The sequence below is a fragment of the Salmo salar genome, chromosome ssa10, assembly GCF_905237065.1.
Source record: "Salmo salar chromosome ssa10, Ssal_v3.1, whole genome shotgun sequence".
NCBI classification, from domain to species: domain Eukaryota; kingdom Metazoa; phylum Chordata; class Actinopteri; order Salmoniformes; family Salmonidae; genus Salmo; species Salmo salar.
The window spans coordinates 83,477,945-83,496,195 of NC_059451.1; the positions used below are offsets into that span (position 1 = coordinate 83,477,945).

The 18,251-nt window shown below is 41.4% G+C and overlaps 2 protein-coding genes across 2 annotated transcripts; one reads left to right on the plus strand and one right to left on the minus strand.

Annotated features, from left to right (window-relative positions):
• Positions 1-5,737: 5,737 nt before the first annotated feature.
• Positions 5,738-12,577, plus strand: pla2g15 (phospholipase A2, group XV). The gene is given in 6 exon segments (NM_001139846.1): positions 5,738-6,109; positions 7,323-7,479; positions 8,331-8,449; positions 8,574-8,672; positions 11,163-11,387; positions 11,540-12,577. Coding segments are annotated over 6 exon segments (1,263 nt in total). The 5' UTR covers positions 5,738-5,958; the 3' UTR covers positions 12,052-12,577.
• Positions 12,578-13,237: 660 nt separating this feature from the next.
• Positions 13,238-18,151, minus strand: usb1 (U6 snRNA biogenesis 1). The gene is made up of 7 exons (XM_014124388.2): positions 17,551-18,151; positions 17,224-17,390; positions 16,926-17,109; positions 16,684-16,737; positions 16,454-16,559; positions 16,133-16,216; positions 13,238-13,421 (listed from the first exon to the last, which is right to left on the minus strand). The coding sequence occupies exons 1-7, from the start codon at positions 17,697-17,699 to the stop codon at positions 13,317-13,319; spliced, it is 849 nt and encodes a 282-aa protein (XP_013979863.1). The 5' UTR covers positions 17,700-18,151; the 3' UTR covers positions 13,238-13,316.
• Positions 18,152-18,251: the final 100 nt, after the last annotated feature.

Below are 18,251 nucleotides of genomic sequence, written 5' to 3' on the forward strand. Positions count from 1 at the left end.
ATAAGAAAAAGCGTGTCCTCAGAGAGGCAATGCATTCGCAGCATACAAACTATTTTACAAAGTAACAAAGACACAATTGTCTTAATTTGAAAATGTGGATCTATTACATGCGTAACATTTAATTCACAATACAGTATGAAATGTGCCATGTTGAGATTATCACAATTATACCATATATCACTCATTTATTATGGGTGAATGAACTGTTGTAGCACTTCAACATTTGCCCAGTTCTATCCTGCTGTTTATGTTATTCTGAGGGCACAATGTCAACTGATTTTGATTGGGTGTCCAGGGGGTAGAATAAAACAAATATATATTAGTGTATCAAATAGTGTTATGGTTATATACTATTGGGGTTTACTTCTTGATTGTTTTGAGATTAAATGTTTTCTGAATTAAAGTTATTTCAGACTACTGCTGTTTGTCGGCCACTCCGATCGAATTTCGACACTTCACACATCACTACTCTAAACTTGATCTGAGGGATTTTCTTTTTGTTTGATGATTATTATCTGTTGCATCCCTGCGGAGCGTTGTTTTGACCAGTTATGTTTTCATGCTGTGAAACGTGCCAGCAAAGGGATTTCTTTGTGGAGATAAATGTCTCAATTTCCTCATCAGGGGTAACATCACTGACCATGGTAAAGTTGGTTTGAGATTCGATATTCGTCAGACATCTGGACCTTCAAACTTCAATAGCTTGCGAACCTTGTCACAACACAACTGATAGGCTCAAACGCATTAAGAAGAACAAATTAACTTTTAATAAGGCACACCTGTTAACTGAAATGCATTCCAGGTGACTAGCTCATGAAGCTGGTTGAGAGAATACCAAGAGTGTGTAAAGCTGTCATCAAGGCAAAGGGTGGCTATATTTTTATTTGTTTTACACTTTTTTGGTTACACATGATTCCATATGTGTTATTTCATAGTTTTGATGTCCTCACTATTATTCTACAATGTAGAAAATAGTACAAATAAAGAAAACCAAACATTTTGACTGGTACTGTTTGGAAATGAGATATTTCTGTTTTCAATACATTTGCAAACAATTCTAAAAACATGTTTTCAGTTTGTCATTATGGGGTATTATGTGTAGATGGGTGAGAAAAAATATAGATTTAATCCATTTTGAATTCAGGCTGTAACGCAACAATGTGGGAAAAGTCAAGGGGAACCTTTGAAAGGCACTGTGTGCTACCATCCGCTCAGACCCCAGTCTCACACTTCTTGTTAGAGGTTTTGAGCATATTACTCCAGTGCTAGCCTCGCTACACTGGCCTTCTGTTAAGGCTAGGGCTGATTTCAAGGTTTTACTGTTTACCTACAAAGCATTGCATGGACTTTCTCCTTCTTATCGCTTTGATTTGGTCCTACTGTACATAATGTATCTACACGTACACTATGATTACAAGACGCAGGCCTCCTTTTTGTCCCTATAATTTCAAAGGAAACAGCTGGAGGCAGGGCTTTCTCCTATAGAGCTCCTATTTTATGGAATGGTGTGCCGATCCATGTGAGAGAAGCAGACTCGGTCTCAACCTTTAAGTCTTGACCGAAGATTTATCTCTTCAGTAGGTCCTATGATTGAGTGGCTCAGGGGTGCAAAGGTGAATGACATGGCACTTGCAAGAGGAACCACCCTTTCTGTCTCTGCCTGGCCGGCTCCCCACTCTCTCCTAGGATTCTCTGACCCTATTACGGAGGCTGAGTCACTGGCCTGCTGGCGCTCTCCCATGCCGTTCCTATGAGGGCACATCAGATTATGCCAGGCTTTGTTCACTATACTCGACTACCTCGGGTGGGTTGAGTCACTGACGTAATCTTCCTGTCCTGTTTTGCGCCCCCTAGGGGTAGTGGGGTGTGGGAGATCGTCCTCGGTTATACTCAACCTTGCCTCATGGTAGTAAGTTAGTAGTCTGTTGATTTCCCTTGAGTGGTGTGGGGGCTGTGCTTTGGCAAAGATGGGTGTTGCTTATCATGCCTGATTTGCACTGTCCGGGAGTAATTTTGGAAGGGGCCACAGTGTTGCCCAATCCCCCTGTCTCTGTCCCCAGTGTCTATGTTGCAATAGCTTATGTGTCGGGGGATATGGTCAGTCTGTCCTATCTGGTATACTGTGTGATCTTAGGCATGCTCCCTCTGATCATCCTCTATCTCTCTGTCTCTCTGTCTCTCTGTCTCTCTCTCTCACACACACACAGTGATTTTATTGTTGTATATTGTTGTACATTTCTCATTCTAGGTAGAACTGTCTGCAAGGTTTCTACCTAGCACCAAATGTGGTTCCCCTGTAGGGACATGCAGAAGTAGACTATATGTTCTACTTAGTACATGTTTTCCTAAGAGTGTACAACAATAATTCACTCTCATTTGTCATTCAGTTCTTGTGTTGTGATGAGTTCAGTGTGTTGCTTCAATTATGTAATTTGTCATAGCTGGTCAAATGTTTTGTTAAATTAAATTGAATATTTAAATCCAGTTTCTAGTGGTATATTTGTCTTTCTTTTCAAAGTTTCTAATGTGATGATAAATGTGTCCCATGATTTAACTGGCGGGAATAGACCCATCTTTTTTGATGCCAATGAACATCCTGATTTATCAAAACAGTTATTGAAGGATGACTGTTTTGATAAAGTGTGAGTGTTACGAGGGGGAGGGGGGGGGGGGGCAACTGCAAGTGCTAGATCACGAAAGGAGGGGGTGCGGGGAGGGGGGATTATTTAAGATCATTTTTGAAGAGGTAGGGTTTCAGATGTTTTTTTTGGAAGATGGGCAGGGACTCTGCTGTCCTAGATTAAGGGGAATGCTGGTACTACCATTGGGGTGCCAGGACAGAGAAGAGAGTTCCGGATGAGCGGGGTGACATGGGAGAATTTGGTAAGGCTGAATACCAGGCAGGATGCGGCCTTCTGGATAAATTGCAGGGGTTTGATGGCACAAGCAGGGAGCCCAGCCAACAGCGAGTTGCAGTAGTCCAGACGGGAGATGACAAGTGCTTGGATTAGGACCTGCGCTGCTTCCTGTATGAGGTAGGGTCGTACTCTACGGATGTTGTAGAGCATGAACTTGCAGGAGCGAGTCACTGCTTTGGCGTTTGCATAGAACGCCAGGTTGTTGTCCACGGTCACGCCAAGGTTCTTTGCACTCTGGCAGGGGGACACCATGGATTTGTCAACTGTGATGGAGAGCTGGCAGGCCTTACCCGGGAGGAACAGCAGCTCCATCTTGTTAAGGTTGAGCTTGAGGTGTTGGGCCGACATCCAAGCTGAGATATCAGCCAGGCATGCAGAGATGTGTGTTGCCACCTGGATGTCAGAAGGGGGGAAGGAGAAAAGTAGTTGAGTGTCATCCACATAGCAATGTTAGGAGAGACCATGTGTGGATATGACAGAGCTGATTGAGAGAAGAGGATAGGGTCAGAACCGAGCCCTGGGGGACACCAGTAGTGAGAGTAGTTGGTGCAGACACAGATCCTCTCCACGTCACCTGGTAGGACTGCCCTGCAGGGTAGGATGAAATTCAAGAGTGACCAGAGCCTGAGGCGCCCAGCCCAGAGCCTGAGGAGCCCAGCCCTAAGAGGGTGGAGAGGAGGATCTGATGGTTCACGGTGTCAGAGGCAGCGGACAGATTTAGGATGATGAGAACAGAGGAGAGAAAGTCAGCTATGGCAGTGCAGAGAGTCTCCGTGACACAAAGAACAACAGTCTCGGTTGAGTGACCCATCTTCAAGCGTGACTGGTTAGGGTCAAGAAGATCGTTCTGAGAGAGATAGCGAGAGAGTTGGTCACAGACAGCACGGTCAAATGTTTTGGAAAGAAAAGAAAGAAGGGATACCGGCCTGTAGTTTTTGACGTCAGAGTCGAGTGTTGGTTTCTTGAGGAAATATATCCAGAGTCGGACATTTTGACGTCAGAGGGGATTGGCAAAAAGTGGTTGACAAAAAATAAATATAAAAAAAAGAATAGGAATCATTTTATGAGAAAACTAAAGGGTGTGCAACATGTCTCTCTGTATAAGGAATAATGGACAGTTGAAATTAGATTGGTAAATCACATGGTTGAAAAGCTACGGAAATTCTCAATTTGTTTATATTTATATAAAATCTTGTAAGCGCTTTATAGGACAACGAAAGGGTGTACAATGTGTTTCCGTAGCCTGTGAACAATACAAACTTGGTTTAAGGTGCCTAGGTCATGTGATGAAGTAGCTATTGAAATTCTAAGTAAAACATGTAATTAATAAATTAAGGTAAAGGAAAATGTAAATTAAAATCAGAAAACCAAAGAGGGTGTCCCTACCCACTGAACAGTTGGTATGAGGTGTCTAGGTCATGTGATCAAGGAGCTGTTGAAATGTAATTGATATATATATATATATATATATATATATATATATATATTTTTTTTTTTTAATGTAGGAATAATTTGATGAGAAAACTGAAGGGTATGCAACATGCCTCTCTGTATGAGGGATAATGGACAGCTGAAATGAGGTTGGTGGACAGAGAAAATGGGTTTCCAGGAGGTGGACGAGAGGTACCTATGACAGACTGGTCCAATAATGCATTTGTTATTGGACCTCGTTTTTTGGACAAGGAGGTAAATTGGGAAATCCAGTTTTACTATCAAGGGCTGTGAAGAAAGCAGTGGGAAAGGTGGATTCAATCAAGGTGACTAGAAGAAGCCTTGTTTTGGTTAATTGTGTTGATGAAGAATAGAAGAAGCGTGCACTGGATCTGGCCAAATTGCACACATCAGAAGTAACCTGTGTTGATCTTCGGAGCAGGGCGCCTGCCAAAGGAGTTATAGCTGGAGTCTCGTTAGATATAATGTAGATGACGAGTACCTTATTCAGAAAGTGGTCAGTACACGTCACCTGACCTGTATGGTAAATGGAAGGATGGAGAAAAGCTAATATTGTTGTTAAGGGAGATTCTACATGTGAACATATGAAGCTTGGCCATGTGAGGTATGCTGTGAGAGTATTTGTGTCCAAACCACTACAGTGTGGGAATTGTAAAATATATGGTCATGTGTCAAATGTTTGGAGATGGGAGAAATATGGTATTTGAATGGAAAATGTTGCAAATGCGGTGGGGATCTTACTCCAGAGTTCCTTGAGTTAACCTGTTAGGGTGAAAGAGGTTGAGGTGTCAAGGAGCAGGGCTGTACAGCAGATCTACTATGTGGAGGCGATGAAGAGAGTCGAAGGGGCAAGAGGCCACAGTGTTGAAGAAGATATGGAGGTGGATGCATTTCTGGCCACAGTGATTAATTGTACAGCAGTGTCCAAGAAGCTGGACATCATTATATCTGCAGCCGAGAAGTTTTGGGGACTCCAAGACTTCACGGCAGAAGCACTGCAAGGACTATTGTAGCTTGGAAATGTCCTGCCCTCACAGGAGTCTTCTGAGCCTGTGAAGGGACCTGATTATAATTTGTTGTTTTTTGTTACAGAAAAGCAGGTTGATTTTGTTTAGTAAAAAAATAGTTTAATAGTTTGTTTAATATTTTTTTTTAAATGCATCCACATTATTTCCTTTTTGGGATCCTTATTATCCACTAGCACAGTAGGTGGCATAATGCACATTCAATTGTTGCAAACATTATTATATCATAGAAGAAGAAGAAATTAGGTTGCTAAGTCACTTGGTGTAAGAGCTCTTGAAACGTGAATATTGTGATCATGCACTTTGTTGAAGATCCCTAACTAGTTGCATTGACGGGGGTGCCAGGCTGCCTACACCATTGCCATGTGATTATGACACCCAGGTCAGAATCGGTAAAATAAGACCTGTGCAATGTTATACACCCTTTGTACTTCACAAAAGAGACCAATCTGAGGTGTAGCTCAAATCGTTCGCCAGCTATTGAAGTTTGGAGGTCCGAATGTCTGGCGAATAGCGAATCTCAAGCCAACTTTTCCAGGGTGGGGAACTAGTGTTATGAGTGAATGGGAGAAATGGTACCCCGTGGGTTGACTAGACCAGCGCTCTTCCAGCTGTGTTTGTTGTTGATTTTGGTACCATACATCAAAGGCAGAACATTTGAGAAATGTCTCCCGGGGAATACATGTCGATCGGAAAAACCTCCAGTAGTCCTAAGTAAGTGGTCATTGTTTATCCTTGATGTATAACGTTAGCTAGCTAGCTCTTCTATTTTCATCTGTTCATTATTGTGAAACAGATTGTCAGACAGCTAACAAGGCTAGTTAGGATAAACTCGTGCGTCCAAAAAAAAAAGAAACTCATGCGTCATGTTTCTCAATCTTTTATTATTATTTTTTTTAGATGTTCCCGAGTTGAACCGTGTATTCTTTCTTTACATAAAGGGGGTAAAAAAATTAGCTAATATACAAATCAACTAAACTGTTGTTGGTCGATGCATGCTTAATAAGGCTACATTGTTGTCTCCAACTTTACAATGTAGCATCTGTCTCCAATTGTTTCAAATGGAAATTAATTTGACTTGGACATTTTGTTTCTCATGTATCTAGCGACCGGTTTATCTAGCTGCTGTTACTATGTAACAGAAATATAACCACATTGTAGTAATTCTGTTTTCTGTCATTGAGAACAGGACTGATCATTTTCTATCACATTTTTAATTATATTCAGTTATACAGTTAATCATGAAAATAATTATAGCAGCCTATAAATTAGTAGTATGATTTGTATGTTTCAACAAAGGTTGTCTCACTGCCTTATCTAGAGTATGGCAAGTTACAACATTTAACGGTACCCTAGCAGTATTTGTAAGTCTACATGCATGTGATAGCAGTCAGTAAAGTTTGCCCTATGTCAGTGTTTCTCAAAATCTGTGCACGTCTCGGTTTTTGCCCTAGCACTGCTGATACAAATCATCAAGCTTTGATTATTTTAATCAGCTGTGTAGTAATGGGGCATAAACCAAAAGTGGACCTCTTGGGGTCCCAAGGACTGAGTTTGGGAAATGCTGCCCTAGGGTTTCCTTTCTGGGTTCAGCTTTTAACTTGTGGTTGACTCAGGGTCACAAAGGGTTGTATGTAATCACAGACTCACATGTTGAAATTTAAATCTGGCAGGTTTTCAGTGATTGACCACTAATCTCTACATTCCCCCCCCACCAACCATGAGTTTGTTTCAAATAGTTCCAGAAATGGGGTTTAATGAGGGGGGCTGGTAGGAAAAGATGGGGGGGTACACTCAGTGGTTTTTCTAGTACATTGGGCTAATAAATAGTAACTGATCACCTTTATCACACTCTAAATTGATAATGTTTTTGATTGGCCATCCAGTCTTTGATTGGCCATCCTTGTCATATTGTCTTGTCCCACAGTTCCTGGGGACCTGGGGAACCAGCTGGAGGCCAAGCTGGACAAGCCCAGTGTGGTTCACTACATCTGCTACAAAAAGACTGACGTCTACTTCACATTATGGCTCAACCTGGAACTGCTGGTGCCGGTGGCCATTGACTGCTGGATCGACAACATAAGGTTAGTGCTTAGTGTTGCGTGAGGTGGAAAATAGGGTGATTGGTGCAAGGAGGGGTTGGGGGTATCTGATTTAATATGAGCTCTGTATAAAGCTACTGGCAACTTGATATTAATAATAAAATAATTGTAATACTATTATGTAGCTGGCTGGGTAGGCATGAGAGAGAGGGATCTGTTTTTCTAGAGAAAGATCTGTTTTTCTGTAGCCAAGGTTGAATAGGTTATCTTCTGACCATTGAATAAACTGACCTTTGAATCCCCTTTGTAATCAATATGTTTTCAACAATTAGTTGGTCTCTCGGAGCGTATAGTTCATTTAATAGTGAAGCCATAGTTTACAACCAGTTGGGTCTTTTCTCCCCAATTAGGATTAGTTCCTCTTGAAATGCAGAAATTCTACTGAAAAATCATTCAGATGGGTCGCTAACCAAGTAACTACATGTCATTGTGCCGTGGCTTTATTCCAGGAACAACTAATGAATTAAGGGAAGAAGTGAAAGTTTCCAATTCTATCCCATATCATCTTCACAATACTTATATTGTAAACTGTAATATCATTGTAATTAAAGGTAGACTCAGCTAAATGACTGCCATGAGCAACACTGCAGATATTGAGATGAGCGAGATGCAACACTTTGCTCTCACACTATCTGTGCCTGTGCAAGGGTTTGCTTCATGCTATTACAGCACGCTAGCCACGGGACCAAAAACAGCAGAGAAGTTGAGCCTTGCGCGTCAACGCTCTTAGTAGTTTTGGAAATTGACCCACTATGCTGTTTTTCTGCATCCACATCATATCGCCGAGTCTATCTTGAACTTTTCTAATATTCTGGGATGTCTGTCTGCATTAGACTGATTTATAACCGTACAACAAGGCAGACAGAAGCACCTCCGGGGGTAGATGTCAGAGTGCCTGGCTTTGGACAGACCTTCCCTCTGGAATACCTTGACCCTAGCAAGGGCGATGTTGGTGAGTGGACCCATCACCCTAGCGTGCCAAAAGTATCTATTCAACAGTCTCCCTAATAGTGTGCGAGTATGTAGGTCTTTGCTTGTGTCTGGGTTTAACTAAGCTACTATTGTTTTTGTTGCAGGTATGTATTTCTTCACCATAGTGCAGGCACTGGTGGAGTGGGGATACACCAGAGATGACGATGTTCGAGGAGCTCCGTATGACTGGCGTAAAGCTCCAAGTAAATCAGTCTCTTTTCATTCTCTTACACACACACATTTTAATGTAGATGCATGTCTGTCAAATAAACATTTGTGGTCTGATGAACAGAGTTTGGTCTTTGGATGGATTGTATGTCCTTGCAAGGAGCTAGCAATGTTATTGACACCCCCTAGAACTCTCAAACTCAACTCTGGATCTCGAAGCCAGTCCCACTGCTTTTTTTCTTCTTCCATTGGTCCCCTCTAATCAGAGACTCATTTAGACCTGGGACAACAGGTGGGTGCAATTAATTATCAGGTAGAACAGAGAAGCAGCAGGCTCTGGATCTTGTAGGGTATAGGGATAGCCCCCTTTTTTCAATTTTCGCCTAAAATGACATACCCAAATCTAACTGCCTGTAGCTCAGGCCCTGAAGCAAGGATATGCATATTCTTGGTACCATTTGAAAGGAAACACTTTGAAGTTTGTGGAAATGTGAATTGAATGTAGGAGAATATAACAATAGATCTGGTAGAAGAAAATACAAAGAAAGAAACAACCTTTTTTTTTACCACCATCTTTGAAATGCAACAGAAAGGTCCCACATCTAGACATCACTCTGGTTGTAATTCCGATGGTATCCACAAGATGGCAGCAGTGAATGTGAAAAGTTTCCGACGGATAACTTGAAGTATAAGCAAACTACATGACATTTAGTGTGAAGTCACCCAGGTACATTTGGGCAAATTGTGAAGGAGACATTTACATTCACATTACATTTTTCTGCAAGAATATCATCAAATACTTGGACTTTGATTTAGCTTTCCAGTATTAGTAGCCATATTATAAGTTCAACATTTGCAAAACACCCAGTTTTCACAAATTCACAACTCCATATTCTTAATTTTTGTCCAAAAGGAAAAGGCTTGCTGTCGCACAAGGTTAGCAGCTACATTTTGCGACAGACACATGGTTTCCAGATACTCCCGTAAAGCCCAGCTCATTGGCTATCTAGCTAGCTTTGTTGGACCCCGATTGGTGCCAATTTGACAGTCGATCAAATGAAGACCGCCTGCGTCATCGGCGTGCCATGAAGGCGTCGCTCTCTGACCAAATTTGGTGTCCTATAGGATATACTACACCCCTAATGATATAGTGAAGTCTGGTAACATTCTAGGATCTCTGAGGAATAAATATGAACATGATTTGACTGGTTGAAACAACGTTTAGGGTTAGATTTTCACAGATTCCTTTCTTTGCAAATTGAACGAGTGGAAATACAAAGTCGATCGTGCATGCTATATGGACCTTTTTAGGATATGAAAAAGGATTTTATCTAACAAAACAACACTTCATGTTATCTCTGGGACCCTTTGGATGAAAAATCAGAGCAAGATTTCAGAATGTAAGTACACATTTCACCTTCAGAGGTGAATTTATCAAACCTATCGCGGTGAAAAGTGTTTTGTTGTTAGGAGCTCTCCTCAAACAATAACATGGTATTTTTTCGCAGTATTAGTTACTTTAAATTGGACAGTGCGGTTATATTAACAAAAATTTAAGCTTTCAGCTGATATGACACTTATCTGTACCGACATTTGTTGTTTCTCTAAAATCTGCGATTGTGACAAGGCGCTGCATGATTTACAACTGTCCCGTTGACGGGACGCCTATCCCTAAGAAGTAAGAGTTGTAAGAGTTAAATACCCATGCCCTAGAATGGAGTCTAAGGGCCCGTGGCTGGGTTTCTACTAAACTAACATATGGAATTGTTTTAAGATGGTCATACCAAGGATCATTTAGCTATTTGATTTTGAATTTTAGGACCCCTGTAGGAATAAAAAATATATTTTACACACTCTACCGTTCAAAAGTTTGGGGTCACTTAGAAATGTCATTGTTGTTTTTTTAAAGAAAATCATTTTTTTTGTCCAATAAAATAACATCAAATTGATCAGAAATGCAGTGTAGAGACAGGTAAAGAAGCCAGATGTGGAGGTCCTGGGCTGGCTTGGTTACACGTGGTCTGCGGTTGTGTGGCCGGTTGGACATATTGCAAAATTCTCTAAAATAACGTTGGAGGTGACTTATGGTAGAGAAATTAACATTAAATTCTCTGGCAACAGCTCTGGTGGACATTCCTGCAGTCATCATGCCAATTGCACACTCCCTCAAAACTTGAGATTTTAGTGGCCTTTTATTGTCCCCAGCAGAAGGTGCACCTGTGTAATGATCATGCTGTTTAATCAGTTTCTTGTTATGCCACACCTGTCAGGTGGATGGATTATTTTGGCAAAGGATAAATGCTCACTAACAGGGATGTAAACTAATTTGTGCACAAATGAGAGAAATAAGCTTTTTGTGCTTATGGAACATTTCTGTGATCTTTTATTTCAGCTCATGAAACATGGAACCAACACTTTACATGCTGCGTTTTATATTTTTGTTCTGTATATATTATTATAACAATATTTAATCTCAGTAGTTTGGAATGATCAGTCTCATGAATGTTTCCCCCCGTTTTTAACAGATGAGAACAAAGCCTACTTTTTGAGACTGCAACATATGATTGAGGAGATGGCCGTGAAGGCTAGGGGTCCGGTTGTCCTGGTGGCCCACAGCATGGGGAACATGTACACCCTGTATTTCCTGAACCATCAGCCCCAGGCCTGGAAGGATCGCTACATCAAGGCCTTTGTGTCCCTGGGTGCACCTTGGGCTGGTGTGGCTAAAACCCTGAGAGTTGTTGCTACTGGTTAGTGTTTGCATATGCTTTTCTGCATGAATTAAATAGGTGTCAGAACCACAATAGTAAAGTTACCGTGGGCTGCATACTATTTGTAATGTTTAGCAACTATGTATTTTATATCTACACTATTGCATTGGTTTATGTCTCTTTCCTTGCAGGTGATAATAACCGTATCCCAGTCATCAGTTCACTAAAGATCCGCTCACAGCAGCGCTCTGCAGTCTCAACCACATGGCTGTTCCCATACGCACATTCCTGGCCTGCTGACAAGGTGCTAATCCAAACACCCACCACCAACTACACAGTGAAGGACTACCAACGCTTCTTCAAGGATATCGACTTTGAAGATGGCTGGGAGATGCGTCAAGACACTGAATCACTGGTCAGTGCACTGGAGCCCCCTGGGGTGGCCATACACTGTCTTTATGGCAGCGGAGTGCCCACAGCGGAGGGTTTTCTCTACACCAACTTTTCTGATTCAGACCCCACACTGATTCTCGGAGATGGGGATGGGACAGTCAACCTGCTGAGTGCTACCCAGTGCAAGCGTTGGATAGGCCACCAGACTCAGCCTGTCCATATGCTTGAACTGGAGGGTAACGAGCATGTGGCCATGTTGCTCAACTTTACCACAGTAGCCTACATCAAGACTGTGCTCTTTGGCCCTTGAGCGACCTTAACTAACTTCTGCCCCTCGGCTTGCTGTCTTAAGTGACAAATTCAAAGATGAAGAACGGGGATAGTACAAAGAGAGAACTGATAGGCATTTGGACACATGACAGTCTCAGAACCTGAAGAGAAATTGATGACGGCACTGAAAATGTTTTATCCTATTTTATTTTTATCCCCTCAGCAGACGATTGCTGTTTTTCCAAATTTTTACTATGTTAATTGATCATATTTGTAAAGGTCTTTCCCAGTTAACTCAGATTACCAGGTTGTTTCCTGTTGTGCTGAACCAAAAACAGTTTACTAGGTGAATTAGCAGTATGTCCAATATTGAGCTGTGATGAATGAATAAAATCAGGGTCTTGTTGTCGAGGCTGGATTGCTTACAGGACAGGGAGACGTGGTCTGATCAGCTTGATTGTAACTATGCCATTGCGCTATGGTTGGACTTGAACAATTATATTGCTGGAACTATCATGATCTGTGTGTTGTGACGATTAAGTAAAATATGTTAAACATTGCATTAAGCCAGCCTTCTGTGTGAGCTCTTATTAAAGTAAGAAGGGGTGACACTCAATATTAGCCTCATCATAGGTTCCTCTTCCCTAGTCTCTTCTCACATCTGCTGTGGAGCGTGCCTGCAGAGCGCAAAAACTAACTACCTCTTCCCCTCGGTCTTAACACATCTACTTTCATGGATCAAACAGGATCTACCATATGAACATGCAACACTTAAACAGGGTTTCTGTACTCATCAATTCTAGTCATTGCGTCTTATCGTCTGGATTGTAATTTTTGGATTATTCCATCCTATTGTATCTCTTATATATAAAAAAAAAAGTTAATGGGTCTATCCTACTAGTTCACATTAAGTTGAGCTCTTTTTATAGAATGGATTAAGGGCTGTGAAGATTAATGGAACAGATTAAAGCTTTAGTTGACAACTGTTTCATATGTCACATTTCAATAAGATTTAAGATAATTTGAAATACTCTTAATCTCAGTTCTAGGATCAGTGTCTTGTCATACAGGAACTGTAGCAGTAATGCTTGAACACGTGTTTTATCAAAACAAGCCTCACGTACGAAGATGTGCGCAATCTTCAAAGGAAGTTGCTTGATAAATATCGCATCACTGCCGTTTTCTAGATTGAATCAAATAACCTTTCACTCATTTAAAAAAATATATACTTTTGATCGTCACATTTTACTGTTGAGGTATCCTAACATTACAGTTGATCACAGACTGAATTGAGAACTGGTTTCGTCAGTGTAGTGGAATGGAAAAGGTCTTGTTCCCAGCCTTACAGCGCAGCTCTTGACAGTCCAGTCTCAAGAGGAAGGGTCCATCCTCATGGGAGTCAACCAGACCCTGATGGGCGAGAGAACACACAAGGGGTGCATTCAGTTAAATTGAGTGTTTACTATGTGGCATAACAGCTTGTACTGAATGACACATTTCCCCAAAACGTTCAACATTCTTAAACAGACGCTGAGGTATGTTTGCTCTGTTTGGTGGGTGTGGCTTGAAGCAATGAGTGATGTATTTCATATTTAACTAGGCAAGTCAGTGTATGTCCATTATATGAAATCCAAATAAAAATATATTTAAATTACAGGTTGTAATGCAACAAAATAGGAAAAACACCAAGGGGGACGAATACTTTTGCAAGGCACTGTACAGGGATGGGAGAGCTTCCAACTGCCCGAGTGATGATGTTGTAAATTGAGAAGAGCATGGGGCCTAGGATCGAGCCTTGGGGTACTCCCTTGGTGACAGGCAGTGGCTGAGACAGCAGATGTTCTGACTTTATACGCTGCATTATTTGAGAGAGGTAGTTAGCAAACCAGGCCAAAGGCCCCTCAGACACCAATACTTCTTAGTTGGCTCACAAGAATGGAATGGTCTACCGTATCAAAAGCTTTGGCCAAGTCAATAAAAATAGCAGCACAACATTGCTTAGAATCAAGGGCAATGGTGACATAATTTAGGACCTTTAAGGACCTTTAAGGTTGCAGTGACACATCCATAACCTGAGCAGAAACCAGATTGCATACCAGAGAGAATACAAAAGACATCAAAAAAGCCAGTCAGTTGATTATTGACAAGTTTTTCCTAACACTTTTGATAAACAGGGCAAAATACAAATTTGCCTATAACAGTTAGAATCAGCTTGATCTACCCCTTTAAATAAAGGACACACTGTTGCTGCCTTCCAAGCAATAGGAACCTCCCCAGAGAGGAGAGGCAGGTTAAAAAGGTCAGAGATAGGCTTGGCGATGATCGGGGCAGCAACCTTGAAGAAGAAAGGGTCTAAACCATCTGAACCAGATGTTTTTTAGGGGTCAAGTTTAAGGAGCTCCTTTAGCACCTCGGACTCAGTGACCGCCTGTAAGAAGAAACTTTGTAGCGGGGGAAAAAGAGGGAGGAGCATCGGCCTAGTCGCATTAGAAGGGGTGGGAGATGAGGAAATGTTGGACGGGCAAGGAGGCATGGCTGTTTTCCAGAACTTCTTGGGGTTAGACCCATAGAGAGAGAACTGCTCCTTAAAGTAACTAACTTTGGCCTTCCAGATAGCCTGAGTGCACTTATTTCTTATTTGCCTGAACGAGAGCCAGTCAGCCTGAGTATGCGTGTGCCGAGCCTTTCGCCAAATGGAATTCTTGAGGTGGAGTAACTCTGCCAGATCACGATCGAACGAGGGATTGAACCCGTTTTTAATTCTCTCTTTTTTTATGGGGGCATGTTTGTTAACAATACCACTGAAAATATCAAAAAAGAAAGTCCAAGTGTCTTCCATAGAGGGTATCAAGCTGATTCTATACCAATTTATAGGCCAGGTCATGAAGGAAGGCTTGCTCATTCAAGTTTTTTAGCAAATCAGGACAGGTCGTGTCACTGAGCAGCCATTCCAAACACAGGCTGGAAAACAGTGATCACTAAGGTCATTACAGAACACACCAGACTGATTCCTAATCAGGATTATTTGTGAGGATAATTATGAGAGTAGACTTTTCTGGGTGTTTGGAGTCATACCTTGTGGGATTGGTAATAATCTGAGAAAGATTTACAGAGTCCCATTACTTTAGGACTTGGTCAGGTGGTTTAAGCATGTCCCAGTTTAGGTCACCTAGCAGGACAAATTCAGACTTAGTTTAATTGGCCAGGAGAGCGCTTAGGGCAGGTAGGGTGCAGGCCGGTGCTGATGGTGGACGATAACACACAGCAACAGTCAACAAAGAGCTATTTGAAAGTTAAATGCTTAAAACCAGCAAATCAAAATTGTTTGGGGACAAACTTGGTGGAGACAACCGAGCACCTTTGAAAGATCAAATCAAATGTATTTATATAGCCCTTCTTACATCAGCTGATATCTCAAAGTGCTGTACAGAAACACAGCCTAAAACCCCAAACAGCACGCAATGCAGGTGTAGAAGCACGGTGGCTAGGAAACACTCCCTAGAAAAGCCAAAACCTAGGAAGAAACCTAGAGAGGAACCAGGCTATGAGGGGTGGCCAGTCCTCTTCTGGCTGTGCCGGGTAGAGATTATAACAGAACATGGCCAAGATGTTCAAATGTTCATAAATGACCAACATGGTCAAATGATAATAATCTGTCACAAATAATGAAGAACTGTCTCGCCGAAAAAGGTTGTAACCAGAAAGGTTAACATCAGTGTTCAAAACACTCTTTCTTAACCACATCTCAGTAATGACCAACACATCTGGATTGGAGCTGTATTTAAAGGGCAGCGGTGTATTTTGAACCCACAACCCAACTCCTCTGCGTTTTTCAAATTGTCGTTTAGAACAGCACAGCACAGTTTAATTTAATGTTGCATTACGTTTTTTCGTACTGAATGCAGGCCAGGCTTTAGGCTCTGAGTTTCATTCCCCTGATTGGATTAGATAGCCGATGAGATCAACATGGCAGAAACTAGACGAAGTTAGCCTATGGTTTGCGTCTATCAAGTACTCTCAAAACCACAGGTGGAGGAAACAGCCATAGATGTCATTAATTGATGAGATTACCAAATTAAACAGATACATGGACAGAATAAACATATAGCAAGAGGTCATACCTGCAACTCCTGCAGACACTCTTTGCGAATGTGTTCAGTGCAGTCACCAACACACCAGGCCAGACTTATATGGAAGGAAGGATTCTAGAAGAAAAGTGAAAGTTCAGTATTCACTCTTCATCTTATGCAATACTGTTTATCAATTCCTTGCTCAACAGTGCCACTAGTGTCTGAAACATGCTCCTGCAGTGACCAAATCCTATGTCAATGCACCTAACAGATATTTGAGAGATGTCAGAAGAATTGTAAGAGAGATAGAACAGTGATGGGTTGGAAATTGATAGTGTATTTTTAATACGCTAAATTGTTTTGTGTTCAGACCTTGTAAAAAGTGTCAAGGTTGAACTCCCCCATAGTGCTATCCACTGCTTTCACAAGCTCTAGTAGCTGAGCCTGTCCTGTGGAGACTTCCATAGCCAGGAACGTCCTGTCAGGGAGAGCAGAAGACTAGACCATAAGACTAGCTGCAAAATAAACCATAAGTCTAACCACTTTAGAATGCACTTCTTCACTCATGCTGTCAATGATCGTGATAAGAGATCCTACTGTACCTGGTTCTCTCATCATTAGAGTAGACCTTCAGCTTCTCAGCCGAACAAATGAACCTATAAACAAGATCACAATCATTTTACCTCATCCAGACTATTTAGCATAGTATTTGTTTGCTGCCTGCGTACTTCTGGTGACATGCATCCTCTAACCAAAATATAACAACGGAGAATAGTAGCTCCACTTCCACATAAACAAAAGGGACTAAACATAATAGTTGGGTGTACTGAAAAGAATAGCAGACCTCCTGCTATGTGTCAAGCCTGTTCTGAGGGACTGTATGAAAGGCTGGATCCAGTGATGCCTCAGAACCACTGTCTTAGATAAACTGAGGTGAAACTCATCTGTATGAGTGAGGGAGAAGCTATGGGATGCTGCTACTTCAGTCATCTCATCAAGCAGCTCCAAGAACCCTTCCTCTGGGATGTCTAAGGAGGGAAATAAGAAGAAGCGGCAGGATGTTAAAACCGACAGCAAGCAATCCTTCAAGACAAAAACATTGTGTATGCGAGTGTATGCAGCTCTGAAGATAAGGCATTTACATGGAAAGTACACGTAAGTGGCCCAGTTTCCGCTCTCGTGTTTAAATGATCGAATCCGTCCACCATGTTGCATGCTGTCGTCAGTCAGTGGGTCCTCATCTTCCTCTGTGAACATGTCCAGCACACTGCCAGGAACAGGCAGTCTTGACTTGGAGTCATCGTCCTCCCTATGCACAAATACACTTACTGAGATGTGATTGTGATTAAAGATATCAATCAAGGTACAAATCAACTTATAACAATGAGACATACTCGTTTGGGAGATGTCATAGGCTACCTAGCTGATGATAGAGAACAGTTGAAACAATATTTGGGAAAGGAAGTTACCTTGCATTGGGGGTGCGCTCTTCTGATTTGTACTTCTTCCTCAATGAGTTGTCATCTTTGTGCCAACTTTGCTTCCTTTTTGTTACATCCCCTCCTAATCGTAAATGTTCTGTCTCCTCTTCAGAGCTGCTACTATAACTGACTAACATTCTTCTAAGTAAAGCTCATACATCAATTATTATATCAAGTTTCTTGATTCGTGTCTAAAATAAATGTAAAAAAAGAAATATGCACAGTGAAGTTACAGAAACGTTGACTAACGAATTGCTTGCGATATTCTTCCTATTAAAAACAGTTGTTGTGGGTAATTTATGTCCCCCTGAAACAAGAACGTTCAAATAGGTTCCATATTCAGTGTACAGAATTAATTTTGACAGTAGCCTATATTTAATCATAATTTACTTAATGTTAGTATCATTTAACTAGCTACTTATGTGGAGTATTTCAAATTCAATGTGATTGTCTTGTCAGAAGTGATTATTTGAAACATCCTGCCTTTATAGCAGCATGATCTTCTAGATAGCATAGCAAGGCAGCCACACACCCCTACTTAAAATCAAATAACATTATTTGTGAAAATTCACAAGTGTATTACTGTAATGCATACTTATACTCATTGACGAAAGATAAACGCTATTCGTTGCAGGTTCCGGGTATATGTTGTGAGCATGCCAATTAAAACTTGGATCATTCATGTTCCC

What these genes read in the sequence shown, in the direction of transcription:
- usb1 (XM_014124388.2), bottom strand. Translation starts at nt 17,699, where the DNA reads ATGTTAGTCAGTTATAGTAGCAGCTCTGAAGAGGAGACAGAACATTTA. An exon ending in GAGCGCACCCCCAATGCAAG is followed by an intron (nt 17,391 to 17,550) that starts GTAACTTCCTTT and finishes ATTTGTGCATAG; the next exon opens with GGAGGACGATGACTCCAAGT. An exon ending in ACCTTGACACTTTTTACAAG is followed by an intron (nt 16,217 to 16,453) that starts GTCTGAACACAA and finishes CTTTTCTTCTAG; the next exon opens with AATCCTTCCTTCCATATAAG.